This window comes from Hylaeus anthracinus, unplaced genomic scaffold (assembly GCF_026225885.1).
Source record: "Hylaeus anthracinus isolate JK02 unplaced genomic scaffold, UHH_iyHylAnth1.0_haploid 12001, whole genome shotgun sequence".
NCBI classification, from domain to species: domain Eukaryota; kingdom Metazoa; phylum Arthropoda; class Insecta; order Hymenoptera; family Colletidae; genus Hylaeus; species Hylaeus anthracinus.
Window position 1 is genome coordinate 2,009,391 of NW_026534348.1, and position 21,296 is coordinate 2,030,686.

Below are 21,296 nucleotides of genomic sequence, written 5' to 3' on the forward strand. Positions count from 1 at the left end.
ATAATATTTTGAGAGCCTGATGCTTTTCATGAAATTATTTACCGAATACCTGGCTCGTAAATACTCGCAGTCATTCTTAAATAACCGTAATACTCGTTAGAATAAATACTGGTTGCCATATGGTTCCATAAATTTTCGCCAATGCGACATATGCGCAATAATGCTAATTTTATCGATTTCCTCGCATAAATCACATTCCATAGTTGTCTACGATATGGTATCCCTGGAAGCAGTCGCGAACACCTGGTTTCTGCCTACAGGTATCGCAATGATATTCAGATTCCTGTCTTTCTTCCTTAATTTTCCGATTATCACCACGCAAACACGCATTCATCCATCTAATACAGTAATAGATACTAAAATAAACTGTAAATGTACGCTGTTATAGAATTGTTTATCGCTAGAACGGAGGAGCAACAAAATATTAACGTAACGATACGGTTTAGTAAAGTTTTGAGATACCTGCGACATTTGGATGGTAATTTTCGCGACATTGTAAAGAGATCTCCAAAATGGGCTTTAGAATTCTGTTTCTTAATAATAATCATCCGTACCACTTGCGTCGTGTTTGATTAAAAAACAAAATCTTAAAGGTCCTTTTCGAAAATTCTTTACTATAACGATTAACTGAATTATCTTAATTTTAACGAGCCAATCTCCAGCACACCTTTATTATCGTTCGGTGCAAGTTTGTTTTTTTTTGGAGCACGTTACTCGTTCTCGAATCCTTATAATTTTGACCAGTTAAAATGAATCGCGAGACGAACATGGTTACCGGTTCCACGTCCTTGACTGTCGGAATTATTGCGAAAGCGTTGCCGCCTGATCTAGGACTGCCCCTTTGTAGGAAATGATTTTATCCTTGAACCTCTGGCACGGCGAGCGTACACCGAAAAATAGCCTTTACTATCTTTTCGCGTGCGATGTTATTTGTAAGGGAATCCATCGTTTTATATTTTTGATTAGCATACCCTACCACTTGAAGGTGTTAGGATATTTGTTATTTTTAGCATGTGGCGTACGTTGCGAATTTTTACCTCTAAATATATACATTCGATAATAAAATATTCAGAGAGATGCTTGGTAGCTGAAATACTTGCAAAAAATTACAATATTTACTTGAATTTATGTATAAAATGTTCTCAAAATTTCAGTAAATCATATATCATTCCTTTCTTGCTAAAAAGAATTCATGCAAATCGCTGAAAAAAAAAGACAAAAAAAAAACAACGTAGTTCTCTACGAAGATCCTTTTGAGATTATTAATTTCACAGAATTTCTTGGCCGGAGTGGACGCACATTTTCCAGAGGCACAAGTCAAATACCTTTGTTACCGTCCTATTAGCATCCCGATAGCAACTCCGTTACCAGTGAATTAGCATTTGAATAAGTAAGACCGAAGCACGCAGCGTTAGTACTATCGTTCGCAATCATCCGTCCTGCGGAGTTCCTAGAGTTCGCGGTACAATCTCTCTCAATATCTTGATTGTCCAATAAAACGACGATCGCGGACATTTCTCTCAAACGGCGCATAAAATCTGCTATCTCGGCACGGAGAAAAGATCACCGGAAGAAGAGAGAAACCGAGCATGGTATTCTTGAATCTTCGCTAACCACAGCCTCCAGTTACCCATCTCAGGGGAATACAAAGATCCTTAAACGCAGTCGAGCGAACGATTGGCTAACTGCTGATAAACTGACTTCGTTATGCGAGAATAATTGGCTCGGGATACATTACGGGAATACACAATGAACGGGTAGAATTTTGTTCGAGTAATAGATGACAAATAAAAATATTATACGAACCGTTTGTTTTGAAAGTGGCCTAACTCCATTTATACTTAAATTGAGATATTTAAGCGTACGTGATCCGACACAGGTAAAGATATGCGTACAGGATGAAGAAGTTAAATTTACAGTTCCTATTAAAATAATGGCGATTATTAATCGAATAATATGCGTTTTCTTATCAAGGATGGATTTAAGCCACTTTCAAAATCAACACCTGAATTTCTCACGAAAAACAAAAACAAAAAAAAAACTTCTTCACGCCCTCGGCCACATACGTGGACGTTCAGTTTTTCATAATTATAATCACTGTTAGTGATAAAAAGAACAAAAATTTGATAATAACTTGTTCACCGCGGAATCCCTCAACAAGAGGAGAGAAAATTTGATGCTTCGGCACCACTGATAATGTTCTTTCCGATGTATAAAATAAAAGTCTTATTAAGAAACGAAAATCTAAATCGCGTTTCGGAAAACTGTTTATTCGACGGAGAAGAGAACCGAAATGTTCCACAATCGACGATATCCATTCGAGCTCGTGGACCAACCCGATGTTATTCGAGCAAAGTTTAACCTATCCCGATGCTTTCGTTCCGGAATTTTGGAACGATCAGGCGCAGCGGAGCAGCCACGATAAATCTCAAGACATCTGACAAAGGCTGGTTCTCGTTCGCGGTGATAGCGAGGTGTCGCAAGCTTGTAGCGCGAGCGAGACGACCGAGCAAGCGAGCACGCAGTTAGGCATGCGTGGGCGTATCACGCGGAGGTGTGTAGCCGGTCTTTAGAGCCAGAGAGATAGCCGGGCTGTACTTTCGAAAGCATCTGGTTTTCTGCAACCGGAGGAAACTTCCTCTCGCAACGGCGGACGGAGAGGAGCCGCGTCCGCGTGACGGCGAACCAGTGCAAACAAACCGAAGGGTTCTTAACCAGAGAGAAGAAGAAAGGAAAACAGAGACGAATGAACGATCCAACCGAGTGTGTATCTCCGATACAACTGATTTCCTTCAAATACAAGAAATAAAAACTCTGTGTAATGACTTACTCGTCAAGGTTTATGTGACCCGTCAGTTGTTTCGACGAAATTCTGTTCTTTCGACTTGAAGCATAATTCGAGACGATATGTCTGTAGCAATAAGTATCAAATGTTTTCGATGCTTATCGTTGGGTTCTTCTTCGTGTATGTTTGAGTTGCTAGATCATTCAGAAAATAGTGTTCGGTAGTAAAAGTTTCCCGAAAGAGGGTTTAGCGTGGAATATATCCGATTTATATAATTTTCATTTACATAATTTGTAATATGTACTTGTAATATTTATGCATATACATTTATCAGGGTTGTCGGTGAAAATTAAATTTTCGCGGACGTCCCCGTAGAAAAGCATTCTTCTGGTGAAAGAAGTTGATGAAACCTTTTATCGTTGGAACAAAATTAGAAGAGCACGTCACCCGAACGATCGAAGTTTATTTTTCGATGAAATTAATTTTTTGGAAATACTCATGAAATGTGCAGTTTTTTGTTTCTTTTTTGAAATATCTTCATAAGGATACATTTCTTGAAAAGAATTTCCTCGTTTTCTTTCATCAAAAAGAAGCTTTTTATGGGGCCTCTGTGAAAATACTAATATATCCACCACGACTACGCTGACTGACACCTAGTTTGGTATGAAAAAGAACCAAATCCTAAAGCTCCTTTTAGAAAACCTTTTATTAGATGAAGAAATTCATTCTATCCCTTCGTATCCCATCATTCGTAACTCAGTTCATGAATCAAAATCTTTGAAATCTTTCGAACGGTCCTGTTACGTCGAACTGTGAACCATGTATTTTCGAATAAAAGAATTTTAAAATGTTCATTATCGACTCGTTATATCGTCCGTTTTTCTCACATTTTCGACCGAGCGAATGTCTTTGCGACTCGCTATACGGTTCGATGTAATTCGTCGTTTATTACTCGAATAAAATTTCGTCCATCTCTGGCGACAACCACCGCGAGCGTTCTTCATGACCGTCGAAGAACTGCGCGTGTCCACCTTGTAATCCTTGTATCCTGGCGCGATACTCGCCAGTAACACACGAGAGACTGCCATAACGACATCGTGGATATAAACAAGACACGTTTCAGCCGTAGAACGAGGCATTGGGACGGACGTGTATATGCGAGTGGTTCGAACGGGCGGTGGTGTGCGTGCGCGTACAGTTTGTTGTTTGCCGCGCCTAGATCATTTTGTTACTTACCTCTCTCACCTCGTACCTCCTCCTCCTCCTCACCGGTTTCTCTCTCCTCTCGTCGATCCTCCTCTCGCGCTCGCGGCATCTCGCTCTCTCTCTTGCTCCTCTTCGATTCTACTTCTCTCCTTCGAGAGCACAACCGGTTTACCTTTGATCATTCAATATAAAACACAAGATCAGAGGCCCGCGCACACCTAAAACCCGCGTGCACGTACACAGGTATCCGTTCCGTACACAGAAAACCACGATTCCGTTCCTTGGTAATTCCTCCCTTGGCATTCTCTCTTCATCTTGTCCCCTGGTCCGTGTACCTGCCTCTTTTTCTCTTCCTCGCGGTCTCCCCGCTCCGAAGACGTGTACCTCTCGCGACACGCATCGCAGATGAGAGGAATCTTATTCGAATAATAGATAACGAATAACACCAACGAAAGCGATGTGTATTCGATCGTTACGATCGACCAGAGTTACGGTGGACTTTTTCATTATTTTTATCTAATATCTGGACAAGTTGATCCAATCGCATACATCGAACGGCTGAACTCTACTTTGGGGGATCAGAGAGTGTTAATTTCTTTTTTTTTTTTTATTTTTTTTATTTTTAATTTTTTTACATAATCCATGTAGATTTCGACGAGTAGAATTCGAAAATCTTAGTTTGAAGGGGCTTGGAACATAAAAAAAAAAAAAAAAAAAAGAAACAAAAATTATGCGAAACAATCACTTTTCTTCTTTAATTAAAATTTAAGCGATTCCGAACAATTCTGCGCAATCGGAATTTAATTTAGCGAACGGACATCGTGAATATTTCTCGTATACCGCGGTCTTGATAGAAAATTAGATGAAGCGTGGTACAAAGCATTCAAATATTATCCAATTGTTCGACAATCGTGATCCAATTACCGTCTCGATGTCGGTAATCCAAGGCGCGGTATCTCGATCATTTCTCATTCCTGAGAATATCGAGCGCAACCAGTCTTCGTTCCATGCAATCAATTCGTTCTACAATGTGTACCAACAAAATACATCGCGAACCAAACGTATGGACGAGATCCTGCCGATAAAATATGAACAAGAAACGTTGTAATTCAAAAGAAAGATAAATTGCACGAGATTATTCGATTCAGAGGAAAAACGAAACCGATAAACTATCTGGGATGATTAACTACCTGCTCGTGTCCTGGGACACAAATTTCGCTCGTGTTTCTACTTGTACAATTTTGCAAACAACTGAAAGGAAGTATAGCGGAACAAGCATAGTTGAAACGTATGCACGTTCGTTCGTTCTTTCGTTTATTTAAAGTGCGTAACTTATTATACAAAGTTATCGCACTACTGTTTACTTATTACTAGCTTATTTCCATATGGTTGATGGTTGCCTGATATACATCGTAAAGATCATCGATACACCTTGACGCTTTTGTGGCACTTGGATACAACCGAAAACACGTGTTCGTGAAGAATATTAGTTTCCGATCTCCGCAGCCGGCTGATTTTCGTGCGGTATCCAGATGAGATGTAATCGACCAAGGCTACCGCGTTCTTAACCGATAGAAAGATCGACTGGTTCGTCCGTAGAAGGGCACGAAAATCATCAATGATCTAAGGCTCATCGGGTCGGGGCACGGTTAACAGGTGTATCTTATCAAAAGGATCGAATCGGGGTAATCTCTCCTCGTACGGTTCGCGACGATTCTCATCTACGATTCGGTGGCAGAATCGGAATCAGGGGCGTCTTTATCTCACCATCTGGGGTCTTGGTTCGTTCGTGTAATCCTCTCCCTGTTTTTCTAACGTCGTCTTGCTGTCTGCCTTCGTTTCCCTCCTCTGCCTGGATCCCACGCACATCTCGCCAGTATAGGAAGACAAGACGACGCCACGGCTTGGCCTCTGGTCGATGATGTATTTCTTTCCTGGCTAGTAAGGACCTCGAGTGACGCACGAAAACTTCGAACCGCGAGCAAAGTCTCTGTCTATGATTCCCAGTCAACTGTCATCTTCCTCTTTCTCTGTTTACAGCTTTCAACGATCGTTGTTTTCTCGATCGCTTTGCAGTATACACGGTTGAAAATTTTCCGCACTTCCGTACAAAAATTCTTTGACTAAACGTTTATGCGTCGATTATTTTACACAATTGTGGCAATAGAACGCTGAGAAAGCATCTCGAGTTGCTGATGGATAGCCGGAAAAAAAAGGCCTCGAGTGCAAAGGGTTAAATACATAGTCGGAATCGTTGGCAGAGCTAAAAATGACGAGCCAATTGACGGTCATCCCTTTTATTTTCCATTTCAACGTAACATGTGACAACGCGTGTAACATATTGCGCAACGAGTTAAGTCCTCCTCGTTACTTATGCGCCATGTAATCGCGCGAGTACTCGAAAAGCAGCAAATATAATGCGTCGTTTGTTTGCATCTTTGTTATCGTTGATACGCGAAATTGGGCAGGACAGCAAATGAATCGGCCATTTAAGTAGCAACATGTAGCATTTCATTTGAATTCTTAGATTCTTATAAATTTGAATCGTTGATTCAATCACATTCAAAAGATTTCATTTTCCATAGAGATCCGCAGTCTAGTTACCGTATTAAAATACCGACCCAAACAATATAAAATAAAGACATGTAAATATTTCGTGATGTGTATCATCGTATGAAACGAACCGCAGTGGAGCAACAAAGTCGAGAAATGAAGCAGAAAGAAGGAAAGGTAACGAGGCCTGGTACGAAGCCATCGCTAAGCCGATTGACTGCATACATTCGAAGAGTCGCGCGGTGTGCGAGACGGGGGAACGCTTTTCAGCATGGGAGTGAGAGCGTGGAACAGGTGTACGCTCGAGAAAGCATGTACCTTATACATCCGTGGAGGCTGCCTTCTCCGAGCCAGGTGTACAAGAAACGCCCGGAATTTACCGCGTCGAACTTCTGACCCCGAAGCGTTTATTAGCCACGATCTATTGCTCAATACAAACCGTCTACGTTGCTCGAAGGCTCGAACACCGCCTCGCACAATCGCACACATGTCCGAACACATGTGTCTACGGTTACCATCCTCGAGATCTTTTCAGATAGAAAAGGCGATTGGGAGGATCTCTTGGCGAGTTATGAAACATTTTCTCCTCTCCAGCGACAAATTGATTTGGTAACCAGTCTGGCTACCAAATCCGATCAGAACTGGAGAAAACTGATTAAATTGTATAACATTGAACGAAACTAAATGAAAGAGATCCTATTGGACGACAATTGTCGTTGATTCGAATTTTGTTATAACGTTGCTAAAACAATTAGAGTTAATCCTTCGATTAGAGAACTAATTTAATAGAATCGCATTCTAAGAGCGCCGCGTGATGTATCTACATGTTATCACGAGTTAAGGGAGGAAAACACGTTAGGTGGCCAAATATTAACCCTTTCATAACCTTTTCTCTGTAAATGTCGAATAAATATTAATCCTAATATGTTTCTATCCGGACATATTTGGATAAATATAACGAATGACGAATGCACGAATGACGCAGGTAGCCGTAGGTTCGAAATGTTTATTCGTTACGTAAGTGATAAAACTATCTTTCATGTGATGCCTCTTGACGACTAAACGTCCTTATTGTCGATCACTGTTCTCTACCCTTCGTTAATGTAAACTTTCATTTCCATGAAAGCTGTAGCAATTACTGTTATCTCGGATTATTTAGTATCGCCAAGTAAATTCTTGTTGCCGTTGATTTAAATATTCACTTTTACGCGCTAATAGCCAATTCGAATGTAAATTATTCGACGATAAATATTTGTGACGTGTGAATGCTTATCGAGATCCACGGTGTATTTGAACCATTAATCACCGTGGTTTAGTGAACGTGAATCAATAATCCTCGGACTAGTAAAGAAATATTCACAGAATACGTGTGCACGTATCAAAATTACTTGAGCTCAGAAACGATATCAGAAACATTTCCGTATTTCAATTACTTAGCGAGACGATAAATTCGACAATCAAACGTAAACCATGAATCGATCAAATATTTCGAATAAATAACATTTATCGAAGCAAGTTTACAGAAAAATCGTGAAATAAACATCAGAGATAGCAAGCAATAAAATAGCTTACTTTAATAGACGCGAGACAAATTTTAACGTAAAGAAAAACGATGGAGCTGAATTTGTGATACGTTGAACTCGAAATGCTTACGAGTTCTGCTGTATTGAATATTACAGATTATTTTCTAGCCTGTTACTTTTTGATACTCTATTTTGGGTGGTAGTTTGGTAAAATAGTGAATTTTGACTCACCAGAACGATCAGCAGGATGTACAGAGAGATACAATCCCTTGTTTCCATCGGGATTGTTCACCCAATGCGCGAGGGGTTCGCTAACATTTAAAGTCAACCATCCCTCTTTCCCCGTTGTCGTGTTAACAGCATCTACGTACTGCAACTCCCTCGTTCTACAACAAAGATAGACAATTCTAAGTATCCGTTTAATTTGCGTGAGAAATTCATTCGAAACGATTCAAAGATACGGCGCGTTAATTACTGTATAATCAAGGCAATCAGCATAATTCCTAACAATTAGGTAATACAAGAGTGACTATATTTTGAGAAATATAAGCGTTACATCTCTTCACCTATAGGCTGTCGTTTATCAAAATAACAAAGTACATTCTCTTAACCCTTTGACTGCAAAGGGCGTGTGTACATATATATATATATATACGCCCTTGAGAAATGAGCTCAGAGAAATGTTTGTATTCGTTAAATAAATTTTTAAAAAATATCGCCTTACAGACGACGATGAGACGAAACTTTCTTATTTGTAAAGTTTATTTATAGAGCGCTTAGTTTAATAATAAATTAAATAAAAATTGAAAAGTTAGAAGTTTGTTCGGAAAAATTGAATTTCAGGAAAAAGGTCTTCAAAGTTTTTAATTTTTTATCTGTGAAACTAAACGTCGTATGAATAAACTGTAAATAGAAAAAAAGCTTCGTTTCATCATTCTGCATGAGGTGATATTTTTTTCTTTTTATGAAAGTCGCGTAAAATGTATCAAACGTATCCTATTCGCATTCGACATTAACTCGCCAACATTATCTCCTGGCTAACAATAAGTTGCAAGCATCGCGATGCATTAGCTGCTAAAAGCCACTTACGACTCCTGCTCGGTGTCACTAATATTACTGCAATTTTCCTTGCATATATCATGAAAAACTCGCATTAGTCATTACGTTAACACGCAGCGATGTGGACAACGAATGGAAGGAACTACGAAAAAAAATATAAAACGATGCACATGTAGAACAACTTTCCAAAAATATAAAATAAGCGACCCATAGTTTAAGAAGCCCTGCTCTAAGCCAAAGAAAGTACACGCACTTATAAAAATGCATTGAAATTAAAAATACTGTTGCTCCTATTGAAATTAATTAAATAATTTGTAATCGTCACAAAGCATTTTATTTTAAATGCGAAACGTTTCAATTTGAAAAGCTTGAATCTTCTTTAATAAATGAACAAGTTAAAACAATTTTATACGAGATAAAGAATATCGTATCCGAGGAAATTTAACACAAGATCCAGGTACATATACAGACACACGTATACCTTTAGTTTCGATATCAAAGCTTTAGCTTAAACGATCTGAACTTTTTCACTGCCTTTTCTGTTACGTTCTAATTAAATCACCTTTCCTTCTGTAATGAAAAAAAAAAAAAAAAAATTAATAATCTTATTTCAATTCTTGTTTAATACAATTTTAACGGAATTTTAAACCAGGAACACAGACCCATTTTCGCGATTAACATTGAACGCGATGATGCCCGGCGAGTAACAAGAATCGTTAAATAAAATTTGAAAGCGGGGGACGATATCGGGCTTGTCAAAGACGCGTATTGTCCCCGTAACCGGAATCGTTCCGCAGTTTTGAAATCGCGCTACTCGTCGATAAAATCGATCGATAGGAAACCACTGAATCTTATGTAACCGGTCTAACCGAGATCTAACAACGTGAGACGAGGCCTGCGCGACCATTTGCCGTGATTTCTTTAGATTGTAGCGTCGTGACTCGACGATTCGTGCAAATCCATCAGCACGTGACTCGCGTCAATAAGATTTCAGTGAAACACGCTAATCATTGTTCATTGAGAGAGACATGTTCACCTCTGATCCCAGCGAACGAAGACACTTCTTAAACGACGCATTTATCTTTTTTCCCGGGATCGATTACCGTTCTTCGTAATTGAATAATTGGCAAAAGTTGAAATGTTAAACAGGAGAGATGAATCTTCGATGCGGCGCATAGAATTCCCAGCTGGAGATTGTGCGCACTATTTGCTAATGAACATGAATATTATTCTTTTTTCGCTTGCATTCCTCTCAGCTGAATCATACAATTTATTCACTTGCACGTTAATGGTTCAAAAACACGTCTATACTTGTAGGATGTTGTTACATTCGATGAAGTTAAAAAGTTCGATAAATTTTCTCGAATATCCGAGGATACAGATTAATGGTATTCAAAGGTATTAAAAGGTGTTCAAATATTTGTTACTCGGAACAATTTCGAGCGCGAAAAGAAAACTCGAACAAAATAATCCAGCCGCTTAAAGATACACATATATGGACCAGCGCGTAACGTCGGAGAAAACCTCATAAGAAACTGTCGCTAGTAACCAAAGGTTGATGGAACGTTAAATAATAATAAATAAATAAATAAAAAAAAAAAAAACAAAAACAAAAACAAAAACAAAAAATAAAATTGCAAAATGGAAATACTTTGGAGAAGGAGTCGCAAAGTGGAAACTGAATCGACTAGAAAACCGATGGTCGATCGAAACGAGGAACAACCGTCGGCGTCGGATCGATGAGCAACCACCGCAAGGACGGTGTCCTCGTTTTAGCGACTAAAGTATCGCCGTGAACGCGAACCGGCGCGAGGAACGGCCGTCTAATAAACGCGAACGAGAAGAAAAATTCATGAATCCCTAATTGGGTCTAAAAGCATACGAGACCCTGAGGCTTGTTACGGCAAATGTCACTGTCTGACTTTCGTCAGCGTTGGAATCTCGTCGTGAGGGCCTGGGACAGCTGACGGCGCTGGTGTGTATATCCCCTACCACGGGGGAACTCTTATGGAAACCTGCGGTGCACACGTAAGAAACCAGAGTCGCCAGCTTGTCTCGGCTGGACCAGAAGGTGGAGGAGGATAAAGAGGTGGAGGAGGATGCGTCACGCATCAAGTTTGACGGAAGAAGTCGAAGAAGAAAAGGAGAAGAAGGAGGAACAGATGAAGGAGGAGGGGAAGAGAGGAGGATGAGAGTCGAAGGAGGAGGAGAACGGACCACGACGAAAAAGAGTAGGAGATGAAGGAAGAGGAGGTGGAGTAGATCCGTGCGTGTAACTGCGTAGGCACAGCAAGTAACTCGTGCTCTTAACTCCTTGCTCGCAGCCCGTCTCCACGGCTAATTTACCTCAATTTACGGAATAGCGTTTCCTGTCGGGGCCTGTATATCGGTCAGGTCGCGGTACCAAAGTCTACGGAGGTATCGCAGACAGGGATGGCTCTAGACACGCTGTCGCCATCCGCCACACCGTCCTCCTCGTGCGAGGAACGAGCCGACACGTGGACACGAAACAGCCCAGCTCTCGTGACAGCCGGTCAAACTACGAACGCATCTACGTATATTAAGCTGGCGTAGTCTCTTCAAATGGCCAATCTCAAATTGACGCGATATTTTTTTTCTATTTATTTGCTAATTATTTGGCAAAGAATTAAATTTTCTGCTCTAGGCGTTTTCGAGAAACAATGGCTATGCTAGCTTGAATAACGTCCTCGTTATAGATTATCGATAGCGTGTGATGCAACTAATATTGGAGTGTCCAATAGGAAATTAAATTGAAACAAATACATATAGCGAAAATTCTTCCACAAAGATCGAGTTTACGGCAATACCGCGGTTCAAAGATGAGATATTTTTAAACTGGGCCGATTCGTATCGTGTTAACAGGTTGTCTGTCGTTGTCACCCGCACTGGATTTTTCGTCGAACTAAACTTCGAGGAACTAAAAGAATTAATTCCGAAGGTGAGACGTTAAATAAAATAAATCTGGCTGGAACTCGTGAATTTTAATGGTATTTGAGTAAATGAATGCTATTGCAAGTGACACGTTAGACAATTTCCAATTGTCTCGATACGAACTCTTGATCCCGTGGACATTTTCACGAGAATTCGTTTGGCAGTGAATGTGTCGACTCGTTAGGAAGTTGGCGCTAACACGAGGTAACCGTCGGTGTTTCTATAATAGAAAGGCGTTCGTTATATTCGTACGCCGTTAGACGTCCATGGATATGAATGGGAAAGGTGGAATCGAAAAGAAATGGTAGTTTGGTCCTCGGAGCTCCCACAGGTAGAACAAATACCTGGGATTTTTTCGGCGACTTAAGGACGGCCTAATTAGGGGCACGATGACGATGTCAAAAACCACGGACTCTGGCCGAAGGAACACAGAAATTGGTCTAGCCACCCACCCAGGAAGCTTGCCACGTCGAAAAGAGACAAAGATGGAGAGACACGGAGTACCGTTTTTCCACGATGCCTCATCGGTCCTCTTCTTCGGCGCGCGGCAGTTAAAGGTCACCTCGAAAACTACCGGCCACCCTTACTCGCTCGGAAATGGCGGCTCGAGTTCCCGCTTCAGGTAGAACTAATACCTGAACAACTTTTCCGGGAACCGAAACCTTCTAATTGCTGACACGACAATGACATTAAAGGGTGAAGTCATTGCAAACTCGCGGGAGACGAAAACACGTGATTCACTATCGACGGACGCAACGGTTCTAGGCCAGATCTGGCCATATTTCGATTGAAATGAAAATAAGAAATAACTGCAGTCGATGTAACAAGTAGACCGCCGATCTTTATGCATTTATAGGAAATTTGAACGTGCAAGATACTACAAAATCCAAACAATATGCAAAAATATAGAAACGTATTGAAAGTTCATGTTATGAAAAAAATATATATATAATATATTAAAATACAAAATATAAATATATATATAAATATATAGAAATAAGTATATATAGAAATATAGAAATATAGAAATATATATAATATTTGCAGAATAAAATAAATTCCTATTCAGGTTTAATTTGTATATAATTTGTTTAATATATATATAAATATATATAAATAAGTATATGTAGAAATATAGAAATATATATAATATTTGCAGAATAAAATAAACTCCTATTCAGGTTTAATTTGTGTAGGCACGTACGCCAAGATTTTATTTTGCGTAAAGATCCGCAGTCTAGTAATAAGTATTCGTACAACAACCATGGACACCAATGTTGATTATTTTTACCTGCAAAAAATTGTGTATGTCTTTAAAATGTGAATAAATATGCGCGGAAACCCCGTTACAAAAATTCCTTATAGATTAGAAAGAAATTCTGAAAAAGCACTAAAAGTCGACGATCTAGACTAGAATACCCCCTCGAGTCTGCTATCTATTTTATGAAGGCAGGTCCAAGGACTTGAACAGTAAGCGTTAATTACAGCGCAAACGAATAAATTCTGTTTCGACACTCACCCGTCTTGAGTTCTCAGAACACGGTAGGCCGTGATCATGTACGATCCACGATTTCTTCGATTCTTCACGTCCATACTACGATAGAGCCTCAGCTCTGCACCGATTATGTGTTCCCCAGGTGGCACCTCGGAGACGTCGAACCATAGCCTCTTACCACGCTCATGCCTCACTCCAGGAACATGATGATCTACGGATCGAGAAAACCCGTCTCGTTAATGCAGCAAAAAGTGGCGAAACGTAGTTTCGCCCAGAGATAATCAAACCTCTTATCTACTAGGTAACCGTATCGAATAACGAATAAAGCATAAATAATTTTCGATTTGGTATGGATCCGATAAAAATTATATTCCTAGTTATTAATTGAATTGATATATCATGTATACATGTTTGACAAGGGGATAAATAAAAATCCATCAGTTTGTATCTTAACAGCGACAACAAAACGATGCGACGACAATTAATACATTTGTGGATAAAATTGCACAGCTGGAATGGATTTTAAATACCTCTTGTCAGACAGAGAAAACCGGATGATATCCTATAAAAATTCATTTGCTATGTTTATTCGATCAGACGGTTGTTCGGGTAAGCTTTCAATCAGTCGATGTAAGATTTAATCGAATTTTATCATTGAAATTACAATTACTATCGAACAAATAGCAGATCACGTATCGTATTCATTGTTCGTTTTGATCTAGATAAAAACGTCGATTAACAAACAAACGACGAACATTTTGTCGTTCGCGTTTTCATTAAATAAAACTAAAGGTTTTAAATTATAGAATCGAATGTTTCACACTAAACAAATACAAATTTCACGATCCAGTCGAATGAACTTGATGAATAAATTGCTACGCGTTGATTTCATTTTTTATCTCATATTTAAATAAAATATCCCTCGTCACCGAGTAGACTGCGGCTCTTTGCGCGAAATAAAATCTTTGCAAACGTACCTACGAAAATTGAACCTCGATAGGAATTTCTTTTCCTCTGCGAATATTATGACACGAACTTTTATGCATTTCTAGGAAATTGGAATACGCAAGAACCTACAAAATGCACGCAGTATGCAATAATATAAAAAAAAAAAAAATTGCAAGTAAAGTTTATAAAGTCCGCAGCCTATCTCTGAGTTTTAACAGAGGGTTGTCGAACGGCAACTAGGTTCTTTATCCGGAGTAAATCGTTGTTCGACGGTAAAAGATGGAACACTTTTGTAAACATCCTGATCAAGACGCAGTCACGCAGTCATGCTTCCATGAAGTCGGTAACGCGATTACGTTCGGTAGGGTTTTAAAAGGGACACTTTTTTTTTTTTTTATCGTGTCTGATGCACTTCTGTGATAGTGCGAGAGCCTATAACGCGTTGCTTAAGAGGACTCTAAGTGCGAGCGGTAAAAGAGGGACGAATAAATCGTCCTGTTACCTTTATGGGACCGTTCTGTGCCGTGTGTCGATAACGCTGTCGTTATTCGAGCAGCTAAAGGTACGCAATTTTAATGGTATTCGTTATGGTTCAGAAATATTGGATATTCGAAAACGTTCGTGGCGTTTCTCAACCATTTCCGTGATTTCATCGCATCGTTCTATGATTGGTTGACCACAGCGTGATGCATCTTTGACATGAAAATTTTGATAGAGATATTCATAGAGATAAAATGAAAAATTAATGTTGAAGCGTCGATCTACCAAATAAAAGAAAAAAAGAAAAATATTGTTGCGACGATGTGAAGTCGCGGAAACGAGTTCCCGCGCTTCCGGTTGCCAGGAAGCGGCAAACTTTTAAAATAGTAGACAGCGATTCGAGAACTGAAAGAGAGAAGACGTTTCCGTTACGAGTCTCCAAGATTATCGTTATATTGTTTAAAAGTTATAGTTTGTTAATAAACTTTATATTTAATTAAAATGAATTCTCGTGCTTCAACCGCCCGGCGCAACGATATCGTAATTGCGCTGATACTTTTCCTACAAAAAATTCTTGATGATTGCCTTGAAAATTAAACGTTACACAGGTGGACGGCCTTAAGAGCGATCCGTCGGGTGAAAAAATTGACGAAGAAACGGTTCTTGTTAACGTCCGAGACTAGAAGACCCCAACGGGGGCGATAGGGAGCGGTAATTCCATCGCTCACGCTCAACTGCCAAGCGAATCAATTTTCCTGGGTAGACAATGAGGCAGGCTCGTTCCGGGTCGTGTCTTAATCCACGCTCGAAACTCGTCCGCCGTTAGGGGAGGATCTACGGTAGGTGGAGGACGAAAAGCGGAGTGCACGGGGCCAACAGGCTGCAGCCGACACCGATAACCGGGTATCCTCGTTCCGGCACGAGATCGATAAGGGAATCGTTACCCTCGTAAATGAGAGGCCCCCAGAACGAGCCGTGGACAATTCGCAGCGTGAAATCGTCCTTTTTCCTGCCGCCAAAGCGAGCGCCTTCGTGAGCAAAGGGAAGCAGCAGTAGGTACCCTTCCTCCACGGTGGACCCATGGGCCCTTAAGTAATGCCTAATGCTTCTCCGGAGGAGGCCGACTTCTCCAGGGGGTGGCGGTGGGGGCGAGGGAGAGGAGAGGGAGAGGGCTAGAACGAGGAGTAAAGCGAACGAGAGCCGAAAGGACGGAACGGTGAAGGAGAGGAGGGCATAAAAATTTGTTTTGTTTTTCTCTCGGACGGTCGCATTCCAACGGCACCTGATTGCCGCGAGCCGAGCTGGACCCCTCGGCTCTCGGGGTGGTCCCGAATAGCTTGGGACCATCCTGGACCGCTCCACGACCGACTGGACTTTTGTTTTTTACCCCACCAGCCATCTACTTCTCTACGTTCTCCGGTCCTCCTCCGACAGTCCTCTCTTATACACCTACAAGCTCTCCTCTCCGCGTAACGTGCACGCGAGAACACGGAAAGAGAAAGAGAGAACGGTTCCACCGGGATCTCGTCTCTCCTCTTTTCTCGTAGAACGCTCTCCCGGTTCGTTCTTGCGATATTTTCCTGGAAATATCCGTGAGCTGTTCCTCACGGCGTAGATTCGCCGTTTCACGGGCCCGATCGACGATGAGTCGATCCCCCGTATCTCTCCTGGACGGACTTTCGACCATCACTCCCAGCCGGATTATTAGTTCTAAGTAAAACAAGGGCCAGATGCTCCTTTTGGATGATTGGAACGTCGAACGTGGGAATTGTTCTCTCTGTTCCCTTAATGGTACGTCTCCTCTACGAACGACTTACGTGTGCGCGCGTGTATCGGCCGCCTCTGTGCCTCGACTGCTTGTCGCGATCGATGATCGAACACACGAGACTTTAATTGACGAGAGAATCTCATCGTTCGCTTCGAGATTCCACGTTTTTTTATTTTTCGTTCCGGTTGATGTAGCGTAACAATTTGACGTAGCATGTACATCGAAAATCTGTATCTCCGGGGCGCAGCTAGTATTCCATAAATTAATTATATCCTTTTCTCTATCTTCAATTGAACAAAAGCTATCAATTTGATATATTAGGTTGTCCAGAAAGTTCGTGCCAATTTCTAAGAAAAATTCAAAGGCATATAATATACATATATATATATACACATATTTATTAAATTACATATGTGCCATTTTGTTCCACAACCTTTCCACCTTTTAAGGGATGTATACGTGTTATTTGTTTTCAACCATTTCGACATAATCAGACCTTTACCATCTATTAAAAATCGACATGTACTTTCCGGACAACCCAATATATATTGTCTAAAGTTTTTAGAAATTTTTATTATATTCATTTGCTTTATTTTGTAACTTGTATTCAATAAAGTAAGGAGTATAGTAGAGTGAATCGTTATCGTTAGACTACGGATTTCTATCCACTTGTACGAAATTTGAACTAACAAAGCAAGGAATTAGAAGAAACAATAATATTAAAAAATATCGAAAGTAAAGTGTTCATGTTTAATATTTGCAGAGTATATCGGAGCTGAACGTACAATAAAACGATTAAGCAGTCCAGCGAATCTACAGAATAGAAAAACAAGTTCGTCGTCGTCGAGAGAAGAGTCCAAGTTGCTCCAAATGATTTCTGAACAGAGCGTAAACCGTAGAAGCTTTCAGAAAAACGGTCGCAGGAGAATCTCGGCGGACGTGAAAGGGGTTGAAAACCGAACGCGCAACCGGCCAGGGCGTATCAACAAATGAAACGACGAAGAGTAACCGAAACTCAACAGCCGTCACACACGTCGGGCCTAATCATTAGTTTAACTACGAGCGTAGGAACCGTGCTCGCCGCATTCGCCACTTTTATTCAGCGCAGAAAGAACGAACGGTCCCATCCATCTCGTTCTGGCATGTTCCTCTTCTTCTTGGCCGGTATTCCCTTCCTCTCGTCTGGCCCGTGAAGGAGCCGCCCTGGCCGGAAGATAGATAGATAGGGAGAGAAGGAGGTCCTGGGAAGAAAGGAGCAAAACGACCAGCCAGGACGAGCCAGGGCACCCAAGTTGAGACATTTTTACCTGCCTGCGGCTTCACGTGGGGAGAGATATTGACTCGTCTTCCCCGTTCGGCTATCCACGCGATTTGGAGGAACAGAGAGGGCGCACGGTGAAACTTTGTATAATATATAGGCCGCGCCGCGAGTCCATTCGTCCAGATGTACGTACCGAAAGGATTGGACCGGCCCGGGCCCATAAATCCGACGATAGTTTTTAGGGGTGTACGCGAATCCCAGTGACAAATGGAAAGATCATGTGGACTAATTACGCGAGCAATTGATATTTCCTTTGGTCACCTATCCACGATTCACCGAGAACTGTTACTTTTCTACTTTTGTTACTTATGTTGACGTTGTCTCGAAGAAAAGAAACAACAGTCGTACAATCGAACTACAAACAAGGAGATTTCATCGATGTGTTGTTCGTTAGAACGAATACTTGTCGCGGCGAGATTGTTGCCGGTGGCACCGAGTGGCGAAAAAATTGTATGTAGCAGAGTTCGAACGGGATCGGCATGGCAGCGAGATCGGTTTCTCAGCGAGTAGGTACAAGGAGAGTCGCGTCGTTCGCGAGGGTGGCAGAAGAACCGCGGTCGAACAGTTCTTGGAAAGTTGTTGGTCCCTCTTTCTCTTTCACGCTTATCTGTCCCTCCTGCTTTATCTCCGGGGACGTCTCATGCCGTGGCTCGCAGTGAGAAACGTTCTAGGCTGTTCGACGCGATATGCGGCATGCATATAAATTGATACCCATAACCGTAACTTATTCGACATATGTACCCAACCCAGTACTGGGAACTCCGGGCGTCCGATAAAAACCGGCATAAATTAAATTGCGTTATTACGTTATACGACGCCCGGCGAGTCTTAATTGATTGCCATTGCTCGCGCCGTACTCCCTTACGATCTTTGCCTCTTTTCTTTTTCTTCGGTCGACGAATTCACTTGTACTCGTTGCGTCGCGTTGCATCGTTTGCTACGCGAACGGGAGCCGAGAAGAGAGCTGGATCGGCGAGTGATTGTTTCCAGAGAAAAAAAAACATTGATTCGAACGTAATCGACCGCTGCCATTTGATCGGATGCAACCATCTTCGTTTAGTGTTTCCCAACGTACAGCCCACGTCCCACAGGAAGGGTCAATTCGATTGTTAAGGGGGCCAATTTGAAAATGGACTCGTTCGGAGCTTAAGGGGTACTCAGTTGAAACAAAAAAGCACGTATTTAATATTTTTCGGTGTTTAATAAGTACGTTAAATTTCGGTGAAATACAGTGAGTTACAGTCGAGTAGTGTTATTTGTTAGTCCGATCCATTGAAACTATGTTCTCGAAGACCTGTTTTCTTTAGACTTTAGATTTTTAGAGTTTAAAGGGTGAGCCGAGAAATTGGGAACAAGTCATTCCTCTCTTTTTCCAATTAGGAAAAAGTGTTGGAGCTAAATGATCCAAACAAGACTATATTTCCAGAGCTATACATTTTTTCGCAATATTAACAATTTACTATTTATTTTTTGACCAAAAAGTGGGTTAGTGCGCTATTTCTAGAATATTTGATTCAAGAAAAAACCCTACGTACTTCTATAGCCAATAGTATGTATTAGGTTGTCCAGAAAGTTCGTGGCAATTTTTAAGAAAACTTCAAACGCACGTTTGAATTGTGATGTACATTTATTTATATGTATATTTATTGAATTACATAGGTACTATTTTGTTCCACAACCTCTCCACCTTTTAAGAGATGTACATATATATGTTATTTGTTTTCAGCCATTTCGACATATTCAGACGTGCACCACCTATCAAAAATCGGCATGGACTTTCCGGACAAACCAATAGATTATACAAATTTTTGCTCGTTTGTTCCAGATATCATACGCAACGAGAATCCCGTCAATTAGCCATTTATAACTGACGTGGTTGGTAATAGGACAAATGATTAGCCAGATGTTTTGCTCGAGATAGATGACACAGTGTTATGCGTCACCGCTGATGCACCCATCCATACCGTTTCACTGCGATGATTCGACTCGTTTTCCAGAATTCTCCAAACAACGTCGATCGATAAGCCGATGTTTACCCGACCAATGATCTCTACGAAATTTTCGTACGGGCATTAAGTCGCGATCTATCAATTTCCCAGCCTTCCGCGTTCGACTCGTCGCTTTATTCATGCGACCTCGAACTCGAGCGAACGCTCGCATGTAAACTTGTTCGCATTTGCATTTTTATGTACACTGCGAGTACAGAGGGAAGGTCGCGTAACGAAGATCCATGGCTTTGATCGACGATTCCAACGATTCCTTCGCTGCACATTTCGTCACTTTCGCGTTCTCGCGGTTATTATTTCACCGGCAATTCTGTTTATTTTAAGAGAATTCCGCGAACGGCGACCTCTCGAACCCGTCGCGATCACGGATATTTGTTCGAACGAGGAACTGTTCGAAAGGATTCTTCGATAGAACGATCTTTCCACGGGAAATCGATCACTGAATTGTCCAGTATCCCAAATTTTCTGCAAATTTGAATACGTGGCAGTCTTTACTGATACTTGAAAGGTATCCGAAAGGGTTTTCATTAGACGTTGATTGCTTTCCAAAAAGGTTGGAAACTGCTACCTTGGTGTCGGAATTTCAATAACTTTAAAATTTAACTTCCGTTTAGTATTTTTATTACGTCAATTCTTATTTGAAACTGTAAAATTTCGATTGATTCGTCGATGATAAAACTGTCGACTTTGTCGGAATTTGTGACATTGACAGACCGTCTGGATAGCTGAGGTACATAAATACAATTACAGGACTGTATAAATAACGAAACTAATTGCGATAGTCGCCGCGATAATCTTCCATATTTCTTTCCCTATTACGAATAGCGGCTCTACCATTGATGTTTCTGTTACGAATGCGGTTAACAGTTTCGGTGGATTGTACGTCAGGTAAAATCTTATCTTCGTTAAGGATCTCCTCTACGACAGGCGATGAAACATTGCCTTTTCGAAAACGTATATTTTCTACCTCCTTTTAAGAGAGGTACTAAAAACTCTCGGTCTCGCGCTCAGACGAACACCTAAATATTAATGGTTTTTCTTTAACTTTCGGAATATTTTAGGTACGTTTTAAAATACATTCGGTAATTTTTACTATTCATTCCATAGAAAAATCATCGAGATATCGCGGTTTTTCGAAACTACGTTTCCCCGATCTGTGAGAATGATAGCTAAAAAAATTATTCAACAGAGTGTTTTCAA

General features: G+C 40.9%; 1 protein-coding gene across 2 annotated transcripts in view; it reads right to left on the bottom strand.

Moving 5' to 3' along the window:
* LOC128891060 (protein 60A-like) overlaps positions 1-21,296 on the bottom strand; it is a 32,376-nt gene that overhangs the window by 4,342 nt on the left and 6,738 nt on the right. For both annotated transcript variants that reach the window (XM_054150236.1, XM_054150237.1), the window contains exons 2-3: positions 13,598-13,784; positions 8,299-8,453 (exon numbers count right to left, since the gene is read on the bottom strand). In XM_054150236.1, the coding sequence (XP_054006211.1) occupies positions 8,299-8,453; positions 13,598-13,784 (342 nt within the window). The remainder of the gene's footprint in view (positions 1-8,298; positions 8,454-13,597; positions 13,785-21,296) is intronic.